This window comes from Tachysurus vachellii, chromosome 2 (assembly GCF_030014155.1).
Source record: "Tachysurus vachellii isolate PV-2020 chromosome 2, HZAU_Pvac_v1, whole genome shotgun sequence".
Classification (NCBI taxonomy): domain Eukaryota; kingdom Metazoa; phylum Chordata; class Actinopteri; order Siluriformes; family Bagridae; genus Tachysurus; species Tachysurus vachellii.
Window position 1 is genome coordinate 23,939,833 of NC_083461.1, and position 24,863 is coordinate 23,964,695.

The following is a 24,863-nucleotide window of genomic DNA, read 5'->3' on the forward strand; positions in this document are numbered from 1 at the left end:
AGTTTGAAACCTTTTAGAATGTAGATTCATGATATCTTTGTTATACGTTCAAAACAGAGGCAGTCCTGGGTCTTGAACTTAAAACCTTACATTTACATTTTCGATTGCATTTGGCAGACGGTTTTTTAAAGAGCAACATTTTTTTTTTATTTCATATAACTGAGCTATTGAGGATTACAGACTTTGCTCTAAAGCCCAGTGGTGTCAGCTTGGTTTACCTGGGTTCGAGTTCACAACCTTCAAATTGGTAGTCCAACACCTTAACCGATAGGCTTTAGAGCAAATCACCTTAAGAGATTACCTTCCAGATACGAGCGCCGGCCCACACATCAACCTCCGCCCTTATTTATAACATAAAATTGCGTCTAAAACGTATTCAGTCCTTCGAGCTTTTGTCTCTTTGTCACTTTTCTCACTTTCTTGACTTCAGCCACCTAAAATTATCATGAAACTATACACAGCTCTCCATGGCCATGAAAGACAAAGCTAATTATCTGTTATGCATCACACATTTATTGTTATTCCACGATATTTCCTTTTGCTATAGGTCGGGTCATGACGGGCAATAAGGATGAACACAGGAAAGAAAGTTATGGCTCACAGAATACTAGTTCGACGTTTCTGCCTTTGTTTTCTGCCATGTATTGTTTTTGAGAAGTTAATGAAAGTCAGAAGATGAAACTGACAACAAATGAATAAATAAATTAATAAAATGAACCTCAGTGAAACACTGCTGGACAGAACAGATGGATCTTGTTTAGGCTAGGGGGAGAAAATAAAAAAGACTACATGAGGAAACTCTTGCTTGCTGACTGCATCCCATTGTGGACCATTCTGGATCAGTTGCATAATGCTGCAAGGAAGCCCAATGATAAAGCAGCGCTGTACAAAGAGATCAATATCATATATCATATATAGAATGTAATCAGTCATGAATTGACAAATGTTATGTGCATGTCAGTGGAGAATAAGTGGAGACGTGTACATGAAGGTCCTTGGCCCAGGTGGATCAGAGTCTTTGAGTTTTGTTTCATTTTGTCCATTTCTCTGACCCGGCATTTACATGGGCATGTGGTCTGTACTCCATAACTGAAAATATCCATCCTGTTGTTGTGAAATTGTCCTTTTTGCATTATAGAGATATTGTGCATGACTCCTTCCTACTTACTCCTTCAGCCTGGGTTCCTCGAACAACATCCAAGCTATATGTTCATTAACACTTGCATTTTATACACTTTTTTTCAATACTTTAAATCAAAAAAATATTTTTAGGACCGAAGAATTAAAGCACAATTTAGACAGACATCCAATAAGTCCTGTAGCTTTCCATGAAGACAATGGTATATGACACGGCTCTCTATTCAGTAGCACGTTTCCAGTTTTTCAGTGTATTTTTTGTTTTGTTTTTAACATTTTTCCCATGGAATCAATCCACGACAGATAGAAAGTTTGCCGAGAGTCCACGTCGTCGCTCTTCAACGTCTCCATTCTCTTCACAATCTTACAATCATACAAATAAATAAATTCAAAAATATCTTATGACATTCCTGACAACCTTAAGTCTTGCAGCAAGGATACTGAATATCCACTGTGTTTATTACGGTACAAAGAATTTTCACATCCTCTCTGGACAAAGAGAGGATATTTTGAATGCCGACGGTGCGGGAAGCATCGTTCCATTGTGGGACTGAGAATATCTTACTTCTTTCTAATCAGGTGCAGTCTCATGCTTTTAGGTTATCGGTGGGTCGTTTGAGGCCAGATTTAAGTAAGAATGCATGCAGAAGGTACATTCAAAAGTCACTGTTCATGTGGAACATGTGGTTTCAGCGTGCAGAAGCATGTAGTAACTTTTCCATGTATGTGTTCCTCTTAGAAAGTCCAGCCGAGGTGATCCAAATGCATCGTTTACGATCATGTAAGGAGATGGATGAATGCTGAACGATTACACTCTATGAAACCACTTTCAGAAGGTTGTATCTTATTATCTTATTGTTGTTTTTATTGCATACAAGTCAGCAGACTGGTAGTCTCTGACTCCAGTTTGTTTATCCAGAAGGTGTTTCTTGTATCCACGTGTAGGTATATTGCATTTGACTACAGATAATTGTATACGCGATGCTAATAATACCGATCAACGTAGCAAGATGGTGACGGTGCAACAAAAATTCCTGTGTCACTTTCATTTAAAGTGCATTTGGCTTCAGACATAGAATTGTTTTGATTTATGAATTTACCAGTTCTTCATTTTAGAAGTCTCTGAGCCAGAGATATTTCAATATTCCAATTGACTCAATTGAGTGATGAATCGATAAAACAATACATTTTTGCAAATAACGTTTATCCATCGGTCTGTGAAGCAAATAGTAGTGATGGGTTTTGTTTGAACGACTCATTTAAGTGAATCAACACACTAAAGCAAGACAGTGTCTGTTTAAACTATATGTACAGAAGTTTCGTTATGGAGTCATTTAGTCCCTATTCCTTTAATGGTTGTGTAAATTCCCACGTTTGTGTAGTAAGTATGGCATAAAAGACATGAGATGGCAAAAAAATGTGTTGCTTGACAAGTCAACACTCTCTCAGAAACCAGGTAAGACACTGTATTTTCCCATGCTCTCTTTTGTATATACACTATATAGCTATATGTTTGTGAACACCTAAAAGTTATTCCTTAGACCAGCGGTGTCCAATCTTATCCGGAAAGGGCCGGTGTGGGTGCAGGTTTTCATTCCAACCAAGCAGTAGCCATACCAGAGTCAACTAAAAGCCAAGAACACCTGATTAAACAGGTGGAATCAGGTGTGGCTTCTGCTTGGTTGGAATGAAAACCTGAACCCACGGCGGACCTTTGCGGATAAGATTGGACACCGCTGCCTTAGACTCTTAGCACAAAGCTGGAAGCACACAATTATATAGGATGTCATTGTATGCTTTAGAATGTCCCTTCACTGCAATTAAGAGGCTCAAAGTTGCTCCAGTATGACAAGGCCCCTGTGCACAAAGCAAAATCTAAGAAGACATGGTTTGAAGACAGAGTGGAAGAACTCAAGTGGCCTGCACTGAGTCCTGACCTCAACCTTGTTTAAAATAACACACTGTACACCTTTGGGATGAGCTAAAACTCTGACAGGCCATTTTACCTGACATCAGTAGCCTGACTTTGCTAACGTTAATGTGTCTAAATAGAAAATCCCCTCAGCCAAGCTTTACAATCTAGTAGAAAGCCTTCCCAGAAGAGTTGAGCATCGTATAGCATTGAAATGGGACTAAATTTGGATTGGGATGTTCTACATGACTGTGATGGTTAGGTGTCCACATACTTTTGGCTATGTATGTACATACATGTTTCCTATGTTGTATATATGTTGGCAATCAAGTAAAATAGTAATGTAGAGAGGCAGCTACAACCGTGTTTTGCTAGTAACAGCGTTTAGCTGAGGAGTTATTGACTCGGGAAACTCAAATCTGTGAATATGCGGCCAACTTTACTTAAGACGCCGAGGTTGCTTTCTTCCTTCTCGATAGGTGAGTAACGTTGGTTTTGCTTTGTTTCACAGAACTAATATATGCCGTCCTTTGCATGATTATGCTTGTGTGTCATTTTTGCTTGTTTGTTTATCTGCAATCGTATTGTTCTTCCCTTCAGCTATGATAAAGACACATTTCTTTCCATTAGTTGCCTGGGTTACGTACGTATGTGTGGGCGGAGCTATCAATACAGGGGTGGGACCCCTTTGGGTTAGGGGCGTTTTTGTTTTGGTGATTTTATATGTCAACAAAAATTGGAGACCCTACCTTTAAGTTAATATTTTAAAGCACCATCTAAAAAAGCAAACATACTGGATTATGTGTTATTGATACTACATCGGATACTACTCTACAGTACTTTATTGTAAATATGTTTTCAGCTGTTATTTATTAAATAAGCCATATTTATCACATAAACTGTACATTATAGTGCAATAAAATTCCTTTCTTCGAATGCCACCAGTTCGTTAGGGACAGAGGTCATGATACAGAGAGAATAAAGGGCCTTGCTTAAGGGACCAACAACGGCAGCTCAGCAGTGTTAAACTGATCAGTAAACCAGAGCTTTAACCAATGTTAGCAGTCTTATACAGTGAACATCATTTTTACCTTTAAACATGAATATAACATACTTCAAAGGTACATCATTAGGCCATGGATTAACTTTTAGAGGAAATCTTACTTAAAGTTACACCATGCACAATCTGAGGTAAACGATACATATACAATATACTCTTATAGCTTTGCGGATACCAACTTACCAACAAGAAAAGGTGTATGGTAGTATTGTGTCATGTAAAAAATATTAACTGTAACAAAACAAACACACAGAGACAAAAATGTCTCGTTAGAAAATGCTGCTAGTTTGTTTTTGTTTAATGGTTTTAACAAGCTGAGGTGGAAACACAGGCCCTAGCTATGGCTAGTCATTTGATCGATTTTCCCGTCGTTGAAGTAGTACTTTAAATGACTATAAATGAAAAATAAATAAATAAAACAAAGAAAAAACCCCACCGTTTTACAAAGAAAAGAGCATAAGAATCGATGTGTTGATGTTCTATCAAAAAATAAATAAAGTAAGAGAGAGAGATGCTGGTGATACCAGGAACTAACCTGTCTCACAGATACTCCATGACTTAAAATCTAACTTTAAACCATTAAAAGGTGCATCGTGTTATCCGTTAATACATCCAATATTGAAAGTCCCAGAATAACACACTCCATACTATGTGGTCATATGCAAAATAATCCACTTCAGATGATACACTCCAGCCTGGATTATTTTCATATAACCACATGGCCTGCTGTGTGTTATTCCAAATATAACTACTTAAGCCATGGAAGTGGCAACAAGACTGCAAATAATAATTGCATAAGTTCTTCTACAAAAGAAACATGACCATCACATACACACTAAAATTGAATTTTCAGAATTATTTACATGTTTTGTGATACAATCTCTGTCTTAAAGCCATCACATACATACGTAAAACCATGAACGTAGGTTACCGCAGCTGTCAATGTTGTAACCCACTTAGTGTTTGAGGAGGCTGTTCTATTAAAACAAATGAAATGAACTGAATCACTTAAGTGAGTCGCGATGCCCATCAACAGCACGTATAGAACGAAGATTATAGAATTACTCAGACGCTAGGATTGTACTGATGATTTTTTTCTAATCTGGCTCTTTGTCTTGTTTCATTTAGGACTATAATAAAGTGAAACTGTTTGTTTAATCAGAATTTTGTTTAAGAAACACCTCTTTTAAAAAAATTCACAAGACTTTACCATCATGCTGTATTGTAGCAGGAGAGTGAATGAGGAGTTTTTATGAGTGTTGTGCCATGGTTAATGATGACTGGTGAACACTTCTTCTCAAGGCTGTGATTGGGTTCCATTAGACGACAGCAGACGGGTTCTCTCTTTGGCTGAACCTCTTCTCTGGAGTAAGGCTCCAGCCTCGCCTCGCTCAACCCATTCGCAGCGGTCAGCTCCTCCTTCTGAGCGTCGCGAGTTCTGTCTGGTCGGTGTGCCGTGAGGACGGCCGTTCTTTTCATCTGTGAGAGCGAAAACGGGTCGTGTTGCTGCGTAATGAAAGTAAACATTGGATGTTCAATTTCTATTCAAATTGTTTAGAATGATAACAATTCAAATGAAGATAACATACTGTACACTCACCAGCCAGAACTCACTGACGCACAATAGCATTCAGATGCAGGTTAAGAGCTTCAGTTAATGTTCACATCAAACATCAAAATGAAGAAAAAGTTTGATCTCTGTGACTTTGACTGCGGTTTCCTATATTTTAGAAACTGTTGATTTCCTGGAATTTTCATGCACAACAGTCTCCAGAATGTGTAAAAAATGCGATGTGTAAAAAATATAAAGTTCCAGTGAGAAGCAGTTCTGTGGTCAAGTAAGCTGTGGCAACCTAAATAATCATTTTTTGCAAACATTGACATTGAACATTAACTGAAGCTCATGCATGTATCCTGTAGCATGCATGCCAATCTTTATAATTATTGTGATGTACAATGCAGTCAAATATCTATTTTACTGTGAAGTTCTCAGTTGAATTTTTTCTTTTAAACTTTCATTCACATGTTGGTCTACTCTAATTGGTTAACGGATTCCTACGTTAACGTCAATGCCGTTCAACTGCCCACTATGAGTGGTGCAAGTGAGACTTTTTCTAACTCACGTTCTTATCTGTAAACTCTGTTCCAAATACAGATGGTCCCAAAGCTTCAAATTTCAATCATCAATCAAATGATTTAAGAAATCAGATGATGTGACCTTCAGCAGAAGACCCTGTTTCAGCCAGAAGGTTGAAGCTTCAACCAAAGGGTGAAAACAAATCTCAAATTTGTGACTCATTCCAAGCAGTCAAACCCACCAGCACAGATGAACTGACTAGAGATGCCAAAACTCTCCTTCTCCTTCAGAGTGCAAGCCACTAGGTTGCACAAACGACTAGCAAAAGCATCAGTGGCTAACAAGGCTTTGCTGGTCTCTATGGTCTAGTTGCTGAATTCTGTGTTATGTGGGCCTATTCAGTGGTAAGAGGGAAAAGTCAATGGTAGATGCTAAATGTAGATGGTGAGACAGCCATGTATCCATTATTTTCACTGGTATCAGCAGAGCGGACCACCTCCTGGTGCGGATCAACTGACTGAATTCAATGCACCAGGGTTGAGTTGATGGTGTGGCTAGAATGCTTTGATTTTTAGGAAGTCTTGTTTGTCTTTATGAAGCTTTTTCTGCATTCATCAGAAAAGGCTGAGCTTTGTTATTTCTGTGAAGAGGTAGGACAAGTCCTGAATGGAGGCGCTCCCTGGTGGAGAAACATAGGAGCCAGGTGTCCAAAAGAAACAAATTCATTAATGGAGACAGGACCGCTAACATACATTTTGAATAAGCACCCGTGGCTCTAGAGTCTAGAGATTGGCAAAAGACATTTGAACGGAAGTGCCTGTCCCTGAAAGGAAAAGAATCTGTGTTCTTGGGTGAGGGGAACATGGATATAAGCCTCACACAGATCCAACATGCACAATATGGCTAAGAATGTGGACACCTAACCAATCACACCAATTTGCTTGTTTAACATCCCACTTATGGAATGGCTTATGTACGGCTGTTTCTGTGGGGATTTGCCCATTCATACAAAAGCATTAATGAGGTAAATAATGTTTTAGGCCATTTGAGCTCTACACCCATCTTGCAAGCCCTGTGATCATGGAACTCACATTCTGCACAGGGGCAGTGTCATACTGGAACAAGTTTGGGCTCCTTAGTTCTAGTTAAGAGAAGCCTTAATGATACAGCATATCAAGACATTGTAGACATTGTTTGTTTCCAGGTTTATGGCAACAGTTATTGGCAAGAACTACATTTTGGTTATAGACTTTTGGCCATATAGTATATATCTATGAATTCTTGAGCCATAAGGAAGGACCACTGATCTGTCATAATACAGTATTCCAGTAGGCTCAGTAAGCAGTTTATGCCCTTCATTGGACATGCCCTTCATTCCTGATGGATGGGGGTGCATAGGCACTCTGCTAAAGCTTGAGTGCCACTTGTCCAAGCCATTTAGCCATATGCTTATTTCTTTCCTTTCCAGGCCCCCTTTCTGAGGCTTGCTAACCACCTTTATTGCAAAGCCACCCAGTATTCTTGCCAGCAGTAAAACCGCTACAGTATTGGCAGTTCAGTAAAGTCAGTGCACAATAATGTAATATCTTTAGCCCTAATACAAGCTAGAACATGAAGTGCAATGAGTATAACCAGCTAAATGGCTATAAGGATGGCACTGTCATAAGACATGAGCTTCCACACTGCATAGTTACAGGTACTGAATCATCAGTTTTTTTTGCAGAGGCATGTCTGCCACCAGGTTGTCCATATCCTAGAAAGTGCCCCAAACTGCTTTCTCTGCATCTTGTTATGCGCTGTAGTCTGTTCTAGACATGGACATTTGCAACTAACAATCAGGGTCCATGCACTGTTAGTGAGTTGCACTGTGTTGGAATTCAGATAATGACTGCATAATATATTTACTGTATCATGATAAATAGAGGTCTGTTATATGGTGAGGGGAAAACAGCTAGCTTAGCAAGTGAAGTGCTGAAAGCATGGCTAATGAGGACCACTAAAGCACGCAAGTGGCACATACTTATTAGCCCTACTGCTGGCACTACCTGGCATTGGCTGTGGAAATGGCACAAAGGGAGAAGCCCAACCAAGCAGAAAAGAAGTGAGACAACCTACTGCCACCACTGAGCGTCAGCACAAAGCAATGAGTGATAACTAATTAGCATGTGGGTGCCACAGAGTTCTGCAATGTTTTGTCAAACCAGAGGCACCAAATTTCTTCTTCCTTATGAAATAACAGATCTACTCGGGGAGAAAGACACTATGGTGGTCTGACCCCAAGCAAAAGCAGCATTGGACAACTCTGGTGTAGTTATGGAATTCTGTGTGATGTGGGTTAAATCAGGGGTAGAAGAGAAACGTCACTCAGTAGATAGTGCGGTAAGTCGCAGGCCAGTGTATCCTGGCACTGTGTTAACATGCTTGTTAACATATGTTAATAATCAGCCATTTTGACCGCAGATAATTTGGGTGCAAGTGTACACACAAAGATTGTGCAGTCCCAGTAGATGAGTTTGGCCCAACTGAGGAACTTCCGTGAAAGGTGGAGAGAACTTGATTGACATATCAACAACATTGTCCAAGTGGACCAATTAATTGCCCTGTACTTATCCAAGAACTTGTGTTCACAGCGTACTCATACCAACCATCATCACACTTTGACCTTATAGTATATCGCTGTACAAGTTGTTGTATTTTGGCTGATACCTGGATATCATCTGATCTGCATGTTTTTATTTTGGCACAGGTTCTACGTCAGATGCCCTTCCTGACACAACGGTACAAAGAGTTAACCCCCTCGGTGTTTGGGTTGGTTCCCTGCCCGGAAATCAAACCCAGGCCATGTTAGTGAGAGTGTGGGATCCTGCCACTGGACCACCATGTGCGTTTATCTATAATCCCTTGCCACTGTTGCCCCAGACTTGAATCAACACTTATATTTCTGTCTTTTTGAACATATCTACTGTCAAACATGCTTCACAATAAAACTGAAGTCAAAAGCAAATGACTGCTATATAACAGGTATATCTAAACGACAAATAACACATCACTCATTTACATACATTTAATGTCATGAAAAAAAAACTAAGCCTAATCTCTTTACACAATGGTGATATGTTATTTTGTTCATATTATGCAGTCCTGATGTGCCTGCAATCTGAGCAATTGGCTGTGACTCACCCACGAGAGCCTGTACTGATGGCTGGTCATGTGTGCTAAGCAGCTGGGCTTGAATCGTCTCCACCACTCTCTTAAATCTGCGGCTCGGGCCTTTTCCAACCACACACACATAGATAAATAGATGCTTACATATCAAACCAGAAATAGTGATCGATTGACATATTTCTGTAAATCTACTTTCTGTACTTGCTTCTTGTACTGTGGCACTTAGTAATTTGTGACAAGGCTTCTTACCTGATATGAGGGTGAAAGTCACACTATAGATTCCATAATTCCTTTTTCCTTCCCTCTCTCGTTCCCGCTCCCTTTCCCGCTCTCCCTCGGAGAACGCGATGTCCACCTGAAACCTGACGGGTTTCTGGAATACAGAAGGGCCTCCAGAAGTTTTATACTCTGCCCGAAAACTCGTCTGAGAGACCACGCTGTGGCTGAGGGATGGAATCTAATTTAGAGAAGATCAGAGAGAAAGAAAACTGGTGTGAACTTAACTTAGTGATGTTTGGAATACTGTTAAAGTTGATAGATCCATTTGTCATAATATAACAAGATGATAAGTACTAATGATAATGATAGTAATAATGGATAAACGGTAGGAATTTCAATCCGGAGTTACAATGATGGAGGTTTTATGTGAACTTCAGAAATAATTTCACGTGATAAAATAGTTTATAAAAAAAACTCTCCAGGTCCTGAAAAATAACTTGCAAGGTGCTCATATACTGTACATTCATCAGGAAATGGAGTGAATTCAGTCCTGCCAGGATTTAAAGAGGGGTTTGTGTCTCAAACACATCTCAGACCAAATCTGCAGATAATTTAATCAAATTTTTTTTTACATTTGAAAAATTGCAAACTCCTTCGAATATCGCTGATTTTTGTTGATTTTGTTTTCATTTCTACCATCACAAAATCCAGAAATCCTGGAAGGACTGCGCATATTCATACAGTAGTATGAATGGAGAAAAATACATTGCTATCAGCTGGACCGTCAGCATTACAGCAAACATGCGAATCAAACTCACAGAGAGAAAGGCGTGTACGATATCCGCCTTGATTGAGCTGAGCGGTTTGTCTCTGATCACCACAAAGATCTGCTCTTCCTTCTCTAAACTGATAAAGTTGCCAAACCAGGAGCGCTTTGCCAGCCTAGAGGTGAACCAACACACCCAGTTAATGACATGCAGCAGGTGACACATCCCATGACACTTCTAAAAATACATCCCCAGTGTTCTGATACATACTCAGGGCTGGACTCTGGTGTAAGGCTTGACATGTCCTCTGAAGTGGGCACTAAAATAGCAGAATAAAAATGTAACGCTTTATCAATTCACTGATGCGTATTTATCATCTTATTAAAAAATTTTACTGTTTGAAACCCACCCTGCAGCTTGCGGCGGTGGAAGCGCGGCGAGCCCAGCAGGTTGTTCTTGAATGAATTGAATCTGGTCCTCCAGTGGGCGGAGCTACTTGCTGCCATGCCAGCCCCACCTCCTCCTGGGCTAGTGGGCGGAGTCAGCGAGAGTGAGCCAACTCCTCCTCCTTCAGCACGGGAGGAAGAGGAGGAGGAAGGGGGAGGGTGGGGGTGATGGACGGGGGTGCCCAGCGGTGTGGGCAGAGGCGAGCCCTGAGGGGTCACCTGGGACATCGGATAGGAGCATTTAGTGACGCATTTCAGCGCAGCTGATGGGGCAGCGGAAAAGAGGAAGCGAGGGCGAGGAGAGAGGAGTGGAGAAGGAGAGGGTGAGCGTGAGGAAGAAGAGCGAAGTGGAAGGGATTTCATGGAATGGAGACGGGGTCGTTCAGGGGGAGTTTTGGATGGCAGAGTCTGTGTTTTAGACTCGCGCGAGCTTGCAGTACGGGGTTTGGTGGCAGTGGCGACGTCTGATTGGCTGAATGTGAACACCGGGCTCTGATGGCATGGAGTGGAAAAATGCAGCAGGGAGTGAGGAAAAGTAACAGAAGATGGAGAGAAGGAAAGGAGTGGAAATGAGCAATGGGTGATACGACAGATGGACAGTCAGGCAGTGTGGAGTGTGTTTTGAAAAGATGTGTGTGGGCTTTCAGAGGATGTGAGCTTTCTTTTTACGATCAACTGAATATGAAATGATAAAAAGCATGATTGAGCTTTCTCAGAAAAACAGTCATTGTATGGTTTGCTTTACTTTCCAGACATAACAAGGTTAGATTTGCAACCTGACTTAAATATTCTAAATTATATAAAATAAAATAAAAAGGGGCGGGAAAAATGAGATATCAAAATGCTTTGGCGATATTTTCTTACCCTGGGACTGCTTAAAGGACTAGAGGAGAGACCGGTAGATGCTCCACTTACTGATCGTGATCTGTGAAGTGATAAAACAGAGCCGTCATCTGCAGACCCAAACTACCATGACACTTAGTGTGTAATATTCTGCTTCATTAAACATATTGATTCATTACATTTCCAGTGCTACATTACAAAGGGTTTTTTTTTCTTTTGCAATCAGAAATAACATTTAACAACTATATAATCAAATAAACACATACATTTACAGCACAGCGCTGTTAAATACTTGAATCTGATTGGTCAGAAGCTGTTTTATTTTTCACCAGCAGCTCTGACAATAAGGCTGACAAAAATTCATATCCCAGGTCCTGTTATGGTTTCTATAGCAACAACTCATTCACCGGGGAAAAACAAAATTATAAAAACGTGGTTCGAGTATAAAAGAGTTTTCCGTGCGTGAGGAATTTTTCATTTAAAACTTCAGCGCTTTATAACAGTAGGGTTTTCAGTTTGTTGTAACACGACAAGCTGCTTTTTGTCTTATTAGCTAGAGAAAGAGAAGAAAAGAGAAGCTAGTGAGAATGAGAGAGAAGAATATAAAAATAAGAATTAGTTATAATTCATAGAATAGTAATTTATAGAGAGAAGCTATGAATGAGTGTTATAAGTGATTTTACAGTAAATCTAAAAAAATAGTTGTGGTATAAAAAGGGAAAAAAATATTAAGATGTGCTGCTATTATGAAATAACCAGTGCTTTTTCACACTGTACCTATCCAAAGAGACTTATATTTTATCTTATTTTATTCAATTTAGCAAATGAGGGTTAAGGGACTTGCTCATGGGCCCAGCGGTGGCAGTTTGGTGGACCTGAGATTCAAGCTCTCAACCTTCCAATTCTTAGCCCAACACCTTTAACACTAGTCTACCACATCCCCAGTCCTAACACTGTATTTAACCCCGGGTAAGGGAAGTCAAGAAGTGGTTATCGGTAATGGTAGTTAGCTCAGTGGTTAAAAGTGTTGGGACCTACTGATCAGAAGGTTGTGAGTTCAAATCCCAAGGCTGGCAAGCTGCCTCTCCTGAGCCATTGAGCAAGGCCCTTAACCCTCAATTGCTCAGCTGTATAAATGGGATAAATGTAAGTTGCTCTGGATAAGGGCGATTGTTAAACGCCATAAATGTAAATGTGTACCTCTGGCTGTGTGCAGAGGTGTCCAGCGCCCTGCGGGGGGGTGTCGGGGATCCCTGGTCCGTCACACTCAGCACCTCCAGACTCTTCCTCTCTGGCCGACACCGGCCATGACGGGTCAGCATGGGTGAGTCCACACGCTTCCGTGGAGGATCTGCGCTCCCAAAATACACATGTTCAAAAGGACAAATCATCAAGTCAAATTTACAGTGGAGAAAAAGAATAAGCCTCCAGGACTGCGTTGGAACCTTTTATATAAAATAGAACAGTGTGCCACATGCAGGAGAGAATAAATACACAACACACTCACTATACTGAACAACAGGAATAGAATCAGTTCCATCTGTCTAAAGCAGGAAGTAGCAGCATATAAAGTGTCAGATAATGTTCAGAAATACAGCCTGGTAGGAGGAATACTGTATACACACTAGGTTACAGCCCAGATACTGCTGGTGAGTTTCTTGGTACATTCTTTACCTTTCAAAAGTATGAAAGGTAATAATACCAGGCTTAATTCATTCATTCTGTGATTTATTCATTCATTCATCTTCAGCAACTGGTCTAGGTTGCCTTGGATCCAGACCCAACCCCTAGAGACCACACTAGTCCATCACAGACACAATGTACCCACTCAACCCCATCAAGGGTTGAAATATAACACAACTTATCCTCTTGGGAACGTTTCTGGGAAACCAGAAAACTTTAAGGAGATGCCCATGAGAACATGGAAAACATGTGAAACTCCACACTGAAAGAAGTAACCCAAACCTAAGATAAGTCTATGAGATGGCTAGGCTGCACATATCACTTTAAATAATAGAAAGTTTCATACCAAATGTCATGTCATTTGAAAACGTGAAGTTATCATGAGGTGGATGGATTTTTCATACCATTTCAGCACGAAGCCATAATGTACTGACCTACATCATTTCTGGGTGGCAGGTCTTCATCCTCATAGCTGGGATAGCGCTCTTTACGATCTAGTAAGAGGTAATAGATCATCTTCTCCTGGTTTTCCCTGAGACACACATGAGGGAAAGAAAAAGAGAGAGAGAGAGAGAGAGAGAGACAGAGAGAGAGAGAGAGAGAGATGGTTATGACTGATATGTGTCACTGTCACTGTCAAAACAATAAAGAAAAAGATATATTGTGCCTTTATGGAACCCTTTATGGTCTTTATGGTTGCTGCAGAAGGTCAGACTTGCTTTTAGGGATTTAGACATTTGCATTCGAGTTCCAATATAATTGCAGTAGCCACAGATTCACCTTATAAACATGCTGATAATCAACTCTGGTGGAAGTTACAACACAGATACAAAATTTACAGCGGTAGTTTTCTACTTATCTATAGTTGTAAGGGTGACAAAAAGGCTTGCAAGGATTTGTAAATGAAAATGGTGATCACTCTTCACACTGCAGGTCTCGGGTCAGTTTGACTCGATCTCGGAAGCAGCCCAGAGAGTGCATGCTCTCCAACACGTCTGGATCCAGCTCAGTCAGAGAAAGAATCCGTCTCACACACACACGCCTCGGTGGAGGCTGCTCTGGACACGGCTCATTACGGCCTGACCTGACACACACACACATCAAAATTTCATATACATACACATCACAGTTTACCACATGACCATTTACCAATAGAGAGAAGGACAGGACAACTTTCCAAACAAATCTCTCATTTTATGTGAAATTCATTGCATATTGTTCTCTTAAAGAACTGTTTCAAGCCACTTCTGATACTGACGGCATTAGAGCATTTCACGACACATACAGTCTTATGCAAAAGTTTAGGAACCCCTGACAATGTCCATGATTTTCATGTATAAATATTTGGGTGTTTGGATCAGCAATTCCATTTTGATCTATCAAATAACTGAAGGAGACAGTAATATTTCAGTAGTGAAATGAGGTTTATTGGATTAACAGAAAATGTGCAATATGCATCAAAACCAAATTAAACAGGTGCATAAATTTGGGCACCCTTGCCATTTTGTTGATGTGAATACCTGCAACTACTTAGCACTGATTAATTGGAACATACAATTGGTTTGGTGGCTCATTAAGCCCTGAACTTCATAGACCGGTGCGTCCAATCATGAGAAAAGGTATTTAAGGGGGCCAATTGCAAGTTGTTCTCTTTGACTCTCCTCTGAAGAGTGGCAACATGGAGGCCTCAAAACAACTCTCAAATGACCTGAAAACCAAGATTGTTCAACATTATGGTTTAGGGGAAGGCTACGAAAAGTTATCGCAGAGATAACTCAGTCAGTGAGGAACATAGTGAGGAAATGGAAAACCACAGGCACAGTTCTTGTTAAGGACAGAAGTGTAAAATATCGGAGAGGCAAAGTCAAAGAATGGTGAGAACGGTCAAAAACAGCCCACTGACCACCTGACAAAACACCTACAACATCAACTTGCTGCAGATGGTGTCACTGTGCATCGTTCAACAATTCAGCACACTTTGCACAAGGTCAAGCTGTACGGGAGAGGGATGCGAAAGAAGCCTTTTCTGCACACACGCCACAAACAGAGTCGCTTGAGGTATGCAAACGCACATTTGGACAAGCCAGCTTCATTTTGGAATAAGGTGCTGTGGAGTGATGACACAAAGATTGAATTATTTGGTCATAACTAGTGGGGTTATGCATGGCGGCAAAGGAACACAGAAAAACACCAAATTCCAAGAAAAACACTTGCTACCCACAGTAAAAATTTGGTGGAGGTTCCATCATGCTGTGGGGCTGTGTGGCCAGTGCTGGTACTGGGAACCTGGTTAAAGTTGAGGGTCGCATGGATTCCACTCAATATCATCAGATTCTAGAGAATAATGTTGAGGAATCAGTCACAAAGTAGAAGTTACCCCGGGGCTGGATATTTCAACAAGACAACGACCCAAAACCACGGTGGCTTAGTGGTTAGCATGTTCGCCTCACACCTCCAGGGTCGGGGTTCGAATCCTGCCTCCGCCTTGTGTGTGTGGAGTTTGCATGTTCTCCCTGTGCCTCGGGGGTTTCCTCCGGGTACTCCGGTTTCCTCCCCCGGTCCAAAGACATGGTAGGTTGATTGGCATCTCTGGAAAATTGTCCATAGTGTGTGATTGTGTGAGTGAATGAGAGTGTGTGTGTGCCCTGCGATGGGTTGGCACTCCATCCAGGGTGTATCCTGCCTCGATGCCCGATGACGCCTGAGATCCCCGTGACCCGAGGTAGTTCGGATAAGCGGTAGAAGATGAATGAATGAATGAATGAATGAACGACCCAAAACACTGCTCAAAATCTACTCGGGCCTTTATGCAGAGGACCAAGTACAATGTTCTGGAATGGCCATTCCAGTCCCCAGACCTGAATATCATTGAACATCTGTGGGGTGATTTGAAGCGGTCTGTCCATACTCAGCAACCATCAAACTTAACTGAACTGAATATGTTTTGCAAGGAGAAATGGTCCAAAATACATTCATTCAGAATCCAGACACTCATTACAGGCTATAGGAAGCGTCTACAGGCTGTTATTTCTGCTAAAGGAGGCTCTGCTAAATATTGATGTGATTTTTCTGTTGGGGTGCCAAATTTATGCACCTGTCTAATTTTGTTTTGATGCATATTGCACATTTGCTGTTAACCCAATAAACCTCATCTCACTACTAAAATATTAATGTGTCCTTCAGTTATTTGATAGATCAAAATGAAATTGCTGATCCAAACACCCAAATATTTATAAATGAAAATTGTGGAAATTATCAGGGGTTCCTAAACTTTTGTATACGACTGTATGTTGTGTGTTATCACTGTTATCGACTTCAGCCAATCAGAACATGTATACCAAATTAAACCAATCAGACATAACATTAAAACCAATGCCAGATGATGCTGAAGGGAATGATATTAATCATCTCGTTGGAAAAAAATGGGCAAAAATTGTTGAGGGATGTGACGGAGATCAAAATGTTGACTTGGCATCCAAATTTCCCATCTACGGGACCTGCAGAGCAACAAGTCAGATCTATGGAGGTTCCAACTCACAACGTTCAGCACTTAAAGGATGTCTTTTCACCACATACCACAGCACACCTTCAGAGGTCCTGATGAGTCCATGCCTGAAGGGGTCAGGGTTGTTTTAGTGGCACAAAATATTAGGCTGGTGGTTTTAATGTTACAGCCGATCAGTGTACTGCTGAATACTCAAAAATGATTGGTCAGAAGGTCAGAAATGCTGCCAAATTGCTGTGGTATAAGAACAATAAAACATGCACACACACATACACACACAAGTGAAAATTTGTTTATAAAATGGTCTTTAATGTACTTGTAAATAAACATGCACATACATATGCAGCCATGCACAAATACACACTACGCAGCTGAAATGCATCACTACGGCTTGACCACACTGGCTCAGACAGAAATAATCAATACTCACAGATACCAGGCGTGCTTCTGGATTTGATCTAGCTGCAGGGGATAGAATGAGAGGTGTAGCGATTAGTAATGACTTTTTGCAAGCAGATGGCACTGTAACAGAAAATACACTATACAGGCGTTGCTCAAACACACACACGCAGATCTATCTGTAGATTTCTGACCTTAAAAGCATTTTATAGTACTATGAAGTGCATATCTGTAAAAAAAAAAAAAAAAAACCCTGGGGAACTGGCAGGGTTTCTGTGTAGTCTAGATACCTGCCTTTAAAGCAAGAAAAAAGATCTAGTCCTGTGTGTCAGTCATAGCAGTCATAGTGAAGGAGGTGTGGCCTATGTATGTGTCAGTCATAGTGGAGGAGGTGTGGCCTATGTGTGTGCCAGTCATAGTGAAGGAGGTGTGGCCTTTGTGTGTCAGTCATAGTGAAGAAGGTGTGGCCTCTGTGTGTCAGTCATAGTGAAGGAGGTGTGGCCTATGTGTGTGTGTCAGTCATAGTGAAGGAGGTGTGGCCTATGTGTGTGTCAGTCATAGTGAAGGAGGTGTGGCCGTTGTGTGTCAGTGTAGTGAAGGAGGTGTGGCCTATGTGTGTGTCAGTCATAGTGAAGGAGGTGTGGCCTATGTGTGTGTCAGTCATAGTGAAGGAGGTGTGGCCTATGTGTGTGTCAGTCATAGGGAAGAAGGTGTGGCCTTTGTGTGTCAGTCATAGTGAAGAAGGTGTGGTCTTTGTTTGTGTCAGTCATAGTGAAGGAGGTGTGGCCTATGTGTGTGTCATTCACAGTAAAGAAGGTGTGGCCTTTGTGTGTAAGTCATAGTGAAGGAGGTGTGGCCGCTGTATGTCAGTCTTAGTGAAGAAGTAGTGGCCTTTGTGCAGCCGTCATAGTGAAGGAGGTGTGGCCACTGTTTGTCAGCTTTATCGAAGGAGGTGTGACCTTTGTGTGTCAGTCATAGTGAAGAAGGTGTGGTCTTTATGTGTCAGTCATTCTGAAGGAGGTGTGGCCTCTGTGTCAGTCCTGGCAAAACAGGTGTGGTTTATGCTCTATAATGCCAAATTTAGTTCTAACTCCACCATCAAGGGTCTGTATTAGAAGCCAGAAGGCTACAAGTTCAATTCCCCAAACTAGCAATAAGCCACGGTGAAGCCCTTTAGCAAAAAAAATGCTTATTGGTGAAGCAGACAAGCACTTGCGATCTCTCATGTGGAAAAGTGCAGTTAGAGCTTCAGTCACAATTCAGTCAGACAGCAAGTGTGCAAGCACATCAGTTAAATCCAGAATTCATAATTCGTAATTCTCATCCTCATCAAATCATTCAGTTCATGGATAAGGGGCAGTGTCATAAGGAAAAAAAATGCCCATTAGAATCACTTTGAATTGATTGCTGTGATCTTTCTCTTTAAGGGGACAAGTGGACCAGGACCATGTAGCAAAAAATAAACACACTCAACTAAGGTGGGTTGAGTTATTAAATTAAATTATGTGTAAGGTTATCCCAACAGAGGAGAAAAAAACAAACGGTAGCAAAGGGTTAAAAAGGATCCATTAAAAGAAGAAGCAAAGAAATTGAGAGAAATTTCACCGTAAGCCTCTTTTCCGAATCCACCTCGATCATGCCACGGAGTAGAGACTGGCAGTCAGGCGGAATGAAGTGAGGCATGTGGAATACTCCACTCTTCACCTTCTCCAGAAGCTGTCGCAGGTTATCGTGGTCAAAAGGGAGCGCACCCTGCACGGGAATCAACACGTAGAAATGAAAAACGGTGCGAAATACGCAAAGCCGACAACACATAAGAGAAGGAGGACGTCCTCACCACCAGTAGAGCGAACAGAATCACACCGCAGCTCCACACATCCGCTCGCCGACCGTCGTACTTCTCACCCTGAATAAAACACAACCTCCTCAGATGATTCCTGCACCACGGCTGGACTACTAGCAAGTGTAGATTAGAGAAACAGGCAACTTAATGGTGGACATTGAAAGTTTTAGGACTTAACAATGACTTACTCTGATCACTTCAGGACAAGCGTAATGTGGAGATCTGAGAAAGGAGACAGGAAATAGTGAGAGCATGAAGAGTTAAGAGTTACGATCTTTTTTATAGTTGGTTCATCGTAATATTCAAAGAGTAAACAGGGGTGAAGGAACAAAGGTTGAGCTCGGAAAGACACTTCATTTGTCCATTTTTTGCCTTATATAAATATCCGTCCTCCAGAATTAAGATAAAAATCTAGATCCAAACCAGAGGTATCTTGTACACGACTCAGCTGACTGTTCCTTTTCATCTAAAAGTAGAATGAATAGAATGAATAATCTTTAGTATGAGACACGAGTCAAGACTTTGTTTGCGAAAATTGTGATTTTGCTCCAATTTTTTTTCTTTTTTTAAATTTGCTATGCGACTTGCTTTACTGTGAACAACTGCATGAAATCTCCTGGACAGGATTCTTTATTTGATCTTCTACCGGTGAAGACACACGTGTTATTACTTTTTTCTATGAGAGCTGTTGATAAAATTTGGCGAACCAATTCAAATAATGTTGAAATGTCATGGGTTTCCCTGGAGATCCAGAAACGCACAAACACACACACACACACACACACACACACACACACACACACACACACACACACACACACACAGAGCATACTCACCCACAGCTTGTCTCTAGCAGACTGTCCCCCACCTGTAGGGAGGCCATGCCGAAGTCAGCGATTCTGATATTATTCTTTTCATCCAGCAGGAGATTCTCTGGCTTCAGATCTCGGTGACTGCAGGAACACACCACAAAAACAAATCCACAAAAACACCACACGGTTACCGCGCACGTCGGACGACACATACCGTATAAGATCTCTTTACATATCAGAACCATGGAGCTATCTGCAAAAGTCAGCTATCATCATCACACTGAATCTTAGAATTCAGGATTCTAATACAATTAAACAGACACACAAATAAATCTCCTGACTCCTCTATTGATGGTTATCCTCTAGGTGGGGGTCACCCTGGATGGGTTGTCCACTCATCGTATGCCACAAACAAACACAAATACACACACACATTCATGCACTTTCAGCAATGCATGTCTTTAAGCTGAGGAAGAAAACCAGAGTACACAGAAGAAACACAGAGAAATTATACAAACTTAATGGGACAAAGGTAGAAATCAAACCCCCAACTCTGGAGGTTCAAGCCACTTTTACTCCTGACTTCTTCATCATTTCATTCACTTTCTATTTATATGAGACAAACCAGGTTTTACCAGATGGAGTGACTGTGGCAGAAATCCAGAGCGGATATGATCTGCCTGAAGAACTTTCTGGCTTCTTTAGGCGTCAGTCTTCCTTTTTTCACTAAATAGTCGAAAAGTTCGCCTCCAGACACATGCTCTAACACCAGATACCTGTCGGGAAGACAAAACTACACTCGTGAACCTATTTAAACATATACGGTAGTAAGTAGACAGTGATGCTGAAACCTCAGGATAGCTCGAAAAGCGGGTGACTCACAGGTACTTGTTGTTCTCATAGACATCGTGAAGTTTCAAAACATGTGGGTGCTCGATTAGTTTTAGGATCGCAATCTCTCTCTCCACCTGGTTCGAAGGAATAGAGAGAAAGAGAGAGAGAGAGAGAGTCACAAGCTAGCAAGGAATTAACGACCGTCAGTAGCCACCGATTAACCTCATAATTAGCATATCTGGAATCTGGAAGCACTGTAGGTCACATGACTACATTACAGCAGTTCTGACATTGTTTCACAAATCTCTAGATCGGATATTACAGAGAAAGATTAGAAACGTAACGTAACACTCAATGTCTTGTACCTTCATGAGCACAGACTCCGAGAGCTTTTCTCGATTCACTATTTTGATGGCTACTTTCTGGCCCGTGATGCAGTGCACCCCGAGTTTCACCAGCCCTTTCAGGAAGACCAAATAGAAATTGTTAAGCAAGATATGTTCCATACTAATTCACTCCAAATCATTGAATATAGGGTTTTATAAAAAAATATATATATATATTATACATTTTATATATATATATATATATATATATATATATATATATATATATATATATATATATATATATATGTATATATGTATATATATTTAGACATATATATATGTCAGTTTAATTTCCCGAAAATAAAACCGGCTTTTTAAGAACGTTCAATAGATGGAACAATTGTATAACGTAAATGATAACAAGCGTTAAGATGCTTTGTGGACGTCCTACAAAAATCATGCACAAATCATGGGATATAAGGCACATTCTGTGCAGTTTCTGATTGGTTGTCTGTTGCTAAGCATCAGTGCTATGTAACGTTCTAACACTGTACATGTTTGGAAAGTCCAGATAACATGATAATGGTGGTGAATTATATTTCGTTTTAGTTAGTGATCCGTCGTACATGATACATGACATACAGTAGTGTTACAACTAATGCTAGCACTTATGATGTCAATATCACTAGCATAACACACTCAACAGACAGGACATAGGTTTAATATTAGCCACAGGAAGGATAAACACACTTCTCTGTTCATTCCTAACCTCACTGTAGCTAGGCTTTGGTCTGATGAGCTCCATTTAGGTAAATAATTGAAATAACCACAGCAGACTATACAGAAGTAGTACTGTATTCTATTTGCTACCACACGGGGTCCAGACTGCAATCATTTAAATAAGAAGATATTTAAAAAAACAAATATGATATAAATATATGACATTGTAGCCTTAATTACGCCAAAGGTCAGTGTGAAATGCAGTGCAGTTTGCTAACTGGTGTCCATAAACCTGCATTAATTGTTATCTATGCTAGCTAAAAGAAGCCAAATTTGGCTGTAGACCATGTGTGTACAAAAAAGTCCTCTTTAAAGGTGCATTAGGAAAAAAATATCAGTGCGTTTCTGGTCAATTTAACATTTGAATTAATTGATTATTCATTTATTTATTTATTTTAAATGCCATAAGCACACTCTACAATTCCCTCCAAGCTCCGCCCCTAAGATCCACAGAGGACTGTAAAGTGTCTATAAAAAGAATTACAGGAGGAGGAACATCTACAGGAACATCTACAAACACTAAGGGACCGGAAGTCAGTCTTCTAGACAGGTTTTCTCTAGTCCTTTATACACTGCGGGGTAAACCTTAGAGGTTTTACATATTTTCCAGATTATTTGTTCAAGTCAGAAATAATAATAATAATAATAATAATAATAATAATAATAATAATAATAATAATAAGGACTATTATAAACCCCTGTAAGGCACTATCTCCTTACCTGTCTGTCCTTTCCCAAGTGTCTTCTCCAGCCTGTATGGCCCCACATACTGAGCCGTCTGGCTGCAAGTCGGGTCTTTTGACATGGCGAAAAGAGGCTTTAATGTCAGATTGATTAAAACTTGTAACCTTAAGTACTTATTATATCCTCAGATCATCCCTGCGTGGTCTACAATAAGTGACAAGGTTCTCCTATCTAGATTCTCTCCAGAGTCCTGTAGGGTTGTTGTTGAAGCGTCAGCATGTGGCCAGGCCTGTATACAAGGATGTTGTTAAACGTCCCATCTCTGCGCTCATCGTTCCGATCTCTCAAGTTCTATAACCATGATCATAATCACAATGACATTCGCGCTCACAAACTACGCTATTCTTTACGCACGGTGCGTTTAGTCCCCAGTACAGCGTGGACGACTTAATATCGGTCGTTTCTACACGTCGTTTCTGCACCAGCTCTCCTACACTCGATCACTTCATCGTCGTCCTTTTTCAAAGTCATCATTTGCTAGTATCGAACCTCATAAAGGAGGCTGTTTGGAAACATAAACCGGATCCTCAATGCGCAAAAGGCCTGTGATCACAGGTGAGGGATGCAGCGTGTTCTGCTTTATCAAAGCGCACGCACACACACAAACACACACACGTAGAGTCACACGCGCGCGCGTCCTACACACAAATACGACTCTATTGCATTGTGTCCCGATTGAAACACTGAGGTTTGATCTCTAGTGTGCATCGTTGTAGTGATTATCAGGCCTGTAAACAGCAAACATCCGTTTCGGACAAAACAACCCTCTTTAGATGCCCTCCCTCTCCCTCCATCTCTCCCAGTACAAGCGCATCACAGCATCCTTCTCTCCCTCCCTCTCCCTCTCTCTCTCCTCCGCCGTGTCCTCCTCCTTCCTTCGTTCATGCAAAGCTTTCGGGATGAAAACAAGACCAGATCGTTCTCCGATGGTGGATTAGAGCTTCCCATTCGGATTCCAGTAAATCTCTCTCTCTCTCTCTCTCTCTCTCTCTCTCTCTCTCTCTCTCTCTCTTCCTTCTTCTCACTAGCATCAGTATCCGGGTCCTTCTCTCTCTCTCTCTCTCTCTCTCCCTCTCTCTCTCTCTCACTCTCTCTCTTCCTTCTTCTCACTAGCATCAGTATCCGGGTCCTTTACTCTCTCTCTCTCTCTCTCTCTCTCTCTCTCTCTCTCTCTCTCTCTCTCTCTCTCTCTCTCTCTCTCTCTCCACAGCAACAAGCCACATCAACAGTGGAATCAACACTTTCTCTTTTTCTTACTGGTTTTCCTAATACAAGTACAGTAGAAATACAATTCATAAAAAAACTCTAAATAATCTAATGCATCTTCTAGTTGTTATAATAACCTCCATCTTCTGGGAAGGTTTTCCACCAGATGTTGGAGTTCATCTGGGGATTTGTGATCATTCGGGTACAAGAGCATCAGTGAGATCAGACACTGATGCTGTAAGACTGAGGAGTTCCCGGGGTTCAGTCGGTGTTCTGGGTTCATCCCAAAGGTATTCATTGGGATTGAGTTAAGGACAATCGTGTTCTTCTAGTCCAACATTTGCAAATCATGTCTTTATGGAGCTCAGTTTGGTGCCTCTTAGGTCCAGTGAAGCAAAATTAGATTATATGTATATTGTATTACTGTATTATATAGTGAATATATAAAGGCTATATAGTGCATCTCTCCCCCCCTTAAACTTACCAGTTGTTTGTATAGACACTGATGGTTTTGCATGGATTAGTGTGGTCATTATTACATGTTGTGTATTAAAGAAAAAGATATTATTTGATTTAAAAATCAGATACCGGATGCTACATATTGTATAGTCTTAACACTATAATAATAAGTGATATACATGTCATTCCATTTATTTATTTACACATAAATTATAGTAAAAACTGTTATAAACTAAGAAAGGAAAAAAAAACCAAAAACAATAATTGATAGATAGATTACTTACTTGATTGATAAATAGATTACTTTAGTTCTTGTGTAACAGCCAATCAGTCGCTTGTTACTATGCAGCGTTCGTTCGGATCTCTAATACTATTGGTTGATGTCTGCAGACTCACTGTGATTGGTGGAATTCTCACTATCATCATATATTATAGGAATGTTTTCAAATGCACATATTAATATATAATGTTAATTAATATATAATATATTAATATTATAATAAAGTATAAATTCATTTAGAATTAAAAACGAATGATTTAATTCAAAGTTTGGCATGGCTATTTGAGCACTTATAACAGGTTAATACAGGGGCAATTGATCTTTAATATTTAATTTGTTGATACTGTAACAAGCAAGCTAATA

The 24,863-nt window shown here is 40.6% G+C and overlaps 1 protein-coding gene across 2 annotated transcripts; it reads right to left on the minus strand.

The window, feature by feature from the left end:
* Window positions 1–2,847: 2,847 nt before the first annotated feature.
* Window positions 2,848–23,543, minus strand: brsk1a (BR serine/threonine kinase 1a). Of its 2 annotated transcripts, none has more exons than XM_060863927.1 (19): window positions 22,532–23,543; window positions 21,068–21,162; window positions 20,751–20,836; window positions 20,504–20,644; window positions 19,893–20,009; window positions 19,245–19,278; window positions 19,051–19,119; window positions 18,819–18,965; window positions 17,245–17,276; window positions 14,229–14,393; window positions 13,744–13,841; window positions 12,827–12,977; window positions 11,648–11,708; window positions 10,747–11,002; window positions 10,608–10,656; window positions 10,389–10,512; window positions 9,601–9,808; window positions 9,367–9,456; window positions 2,848–5,615 (listed from the first exon to the last, which is right to left on the minus strand). In XM_060863927.1, the coding sequence occupies exons 1-19, from the start codon at window positions 22,614–22,616 to the stop codon at window positions 5,407–5,409; spliced, it is 2,217 nt and encodes a 738-aa protein (XP_060719910.1). In that variant the 5' UTR covers window positions 22,617–23,543; the 3' UTR covers window positions 2,848–5,406. The 2 variants fall into 2 exon arrangements, with proteins under 2 accessions (XP_060719910.1, XP_060719909.1); XM_060863926.1 differs by having other exon boundaries at window positions 2,848–5,588; window positions 10,747–11,275.
* Window positions 23,544–24,863: the final 1,320 nt, after the last annotated feature.

What these genes read in the sequence shown, in the direction of transcription:
- brsk1a (XM_060863926.1), bottom strand. Translation starts at nt 22,616, where the DNA reads ATGTCAAAAGACCCGACTTGCAGCCAGACGGCTCAGTATGTGGGGCCA. An exon ending in ACACCAGAGTCCAGCCCTGA is followed by an intron (nt 10,513 to 10,607) that starts GTATGTATCAGA and finishes GTTCACCTCTAG; the next exon opens with GCTGGCAAAGCGCTCCTGGT. An exon ending in TCGTACACGCCTTTCTCTCT is followed by an intron (nt 9,809 to 10,388) that starts GTGAGTTTGATT and finishes TCTCTAAATTAG; the next exon opens with ATTCCATCCCTCAGCCACAG.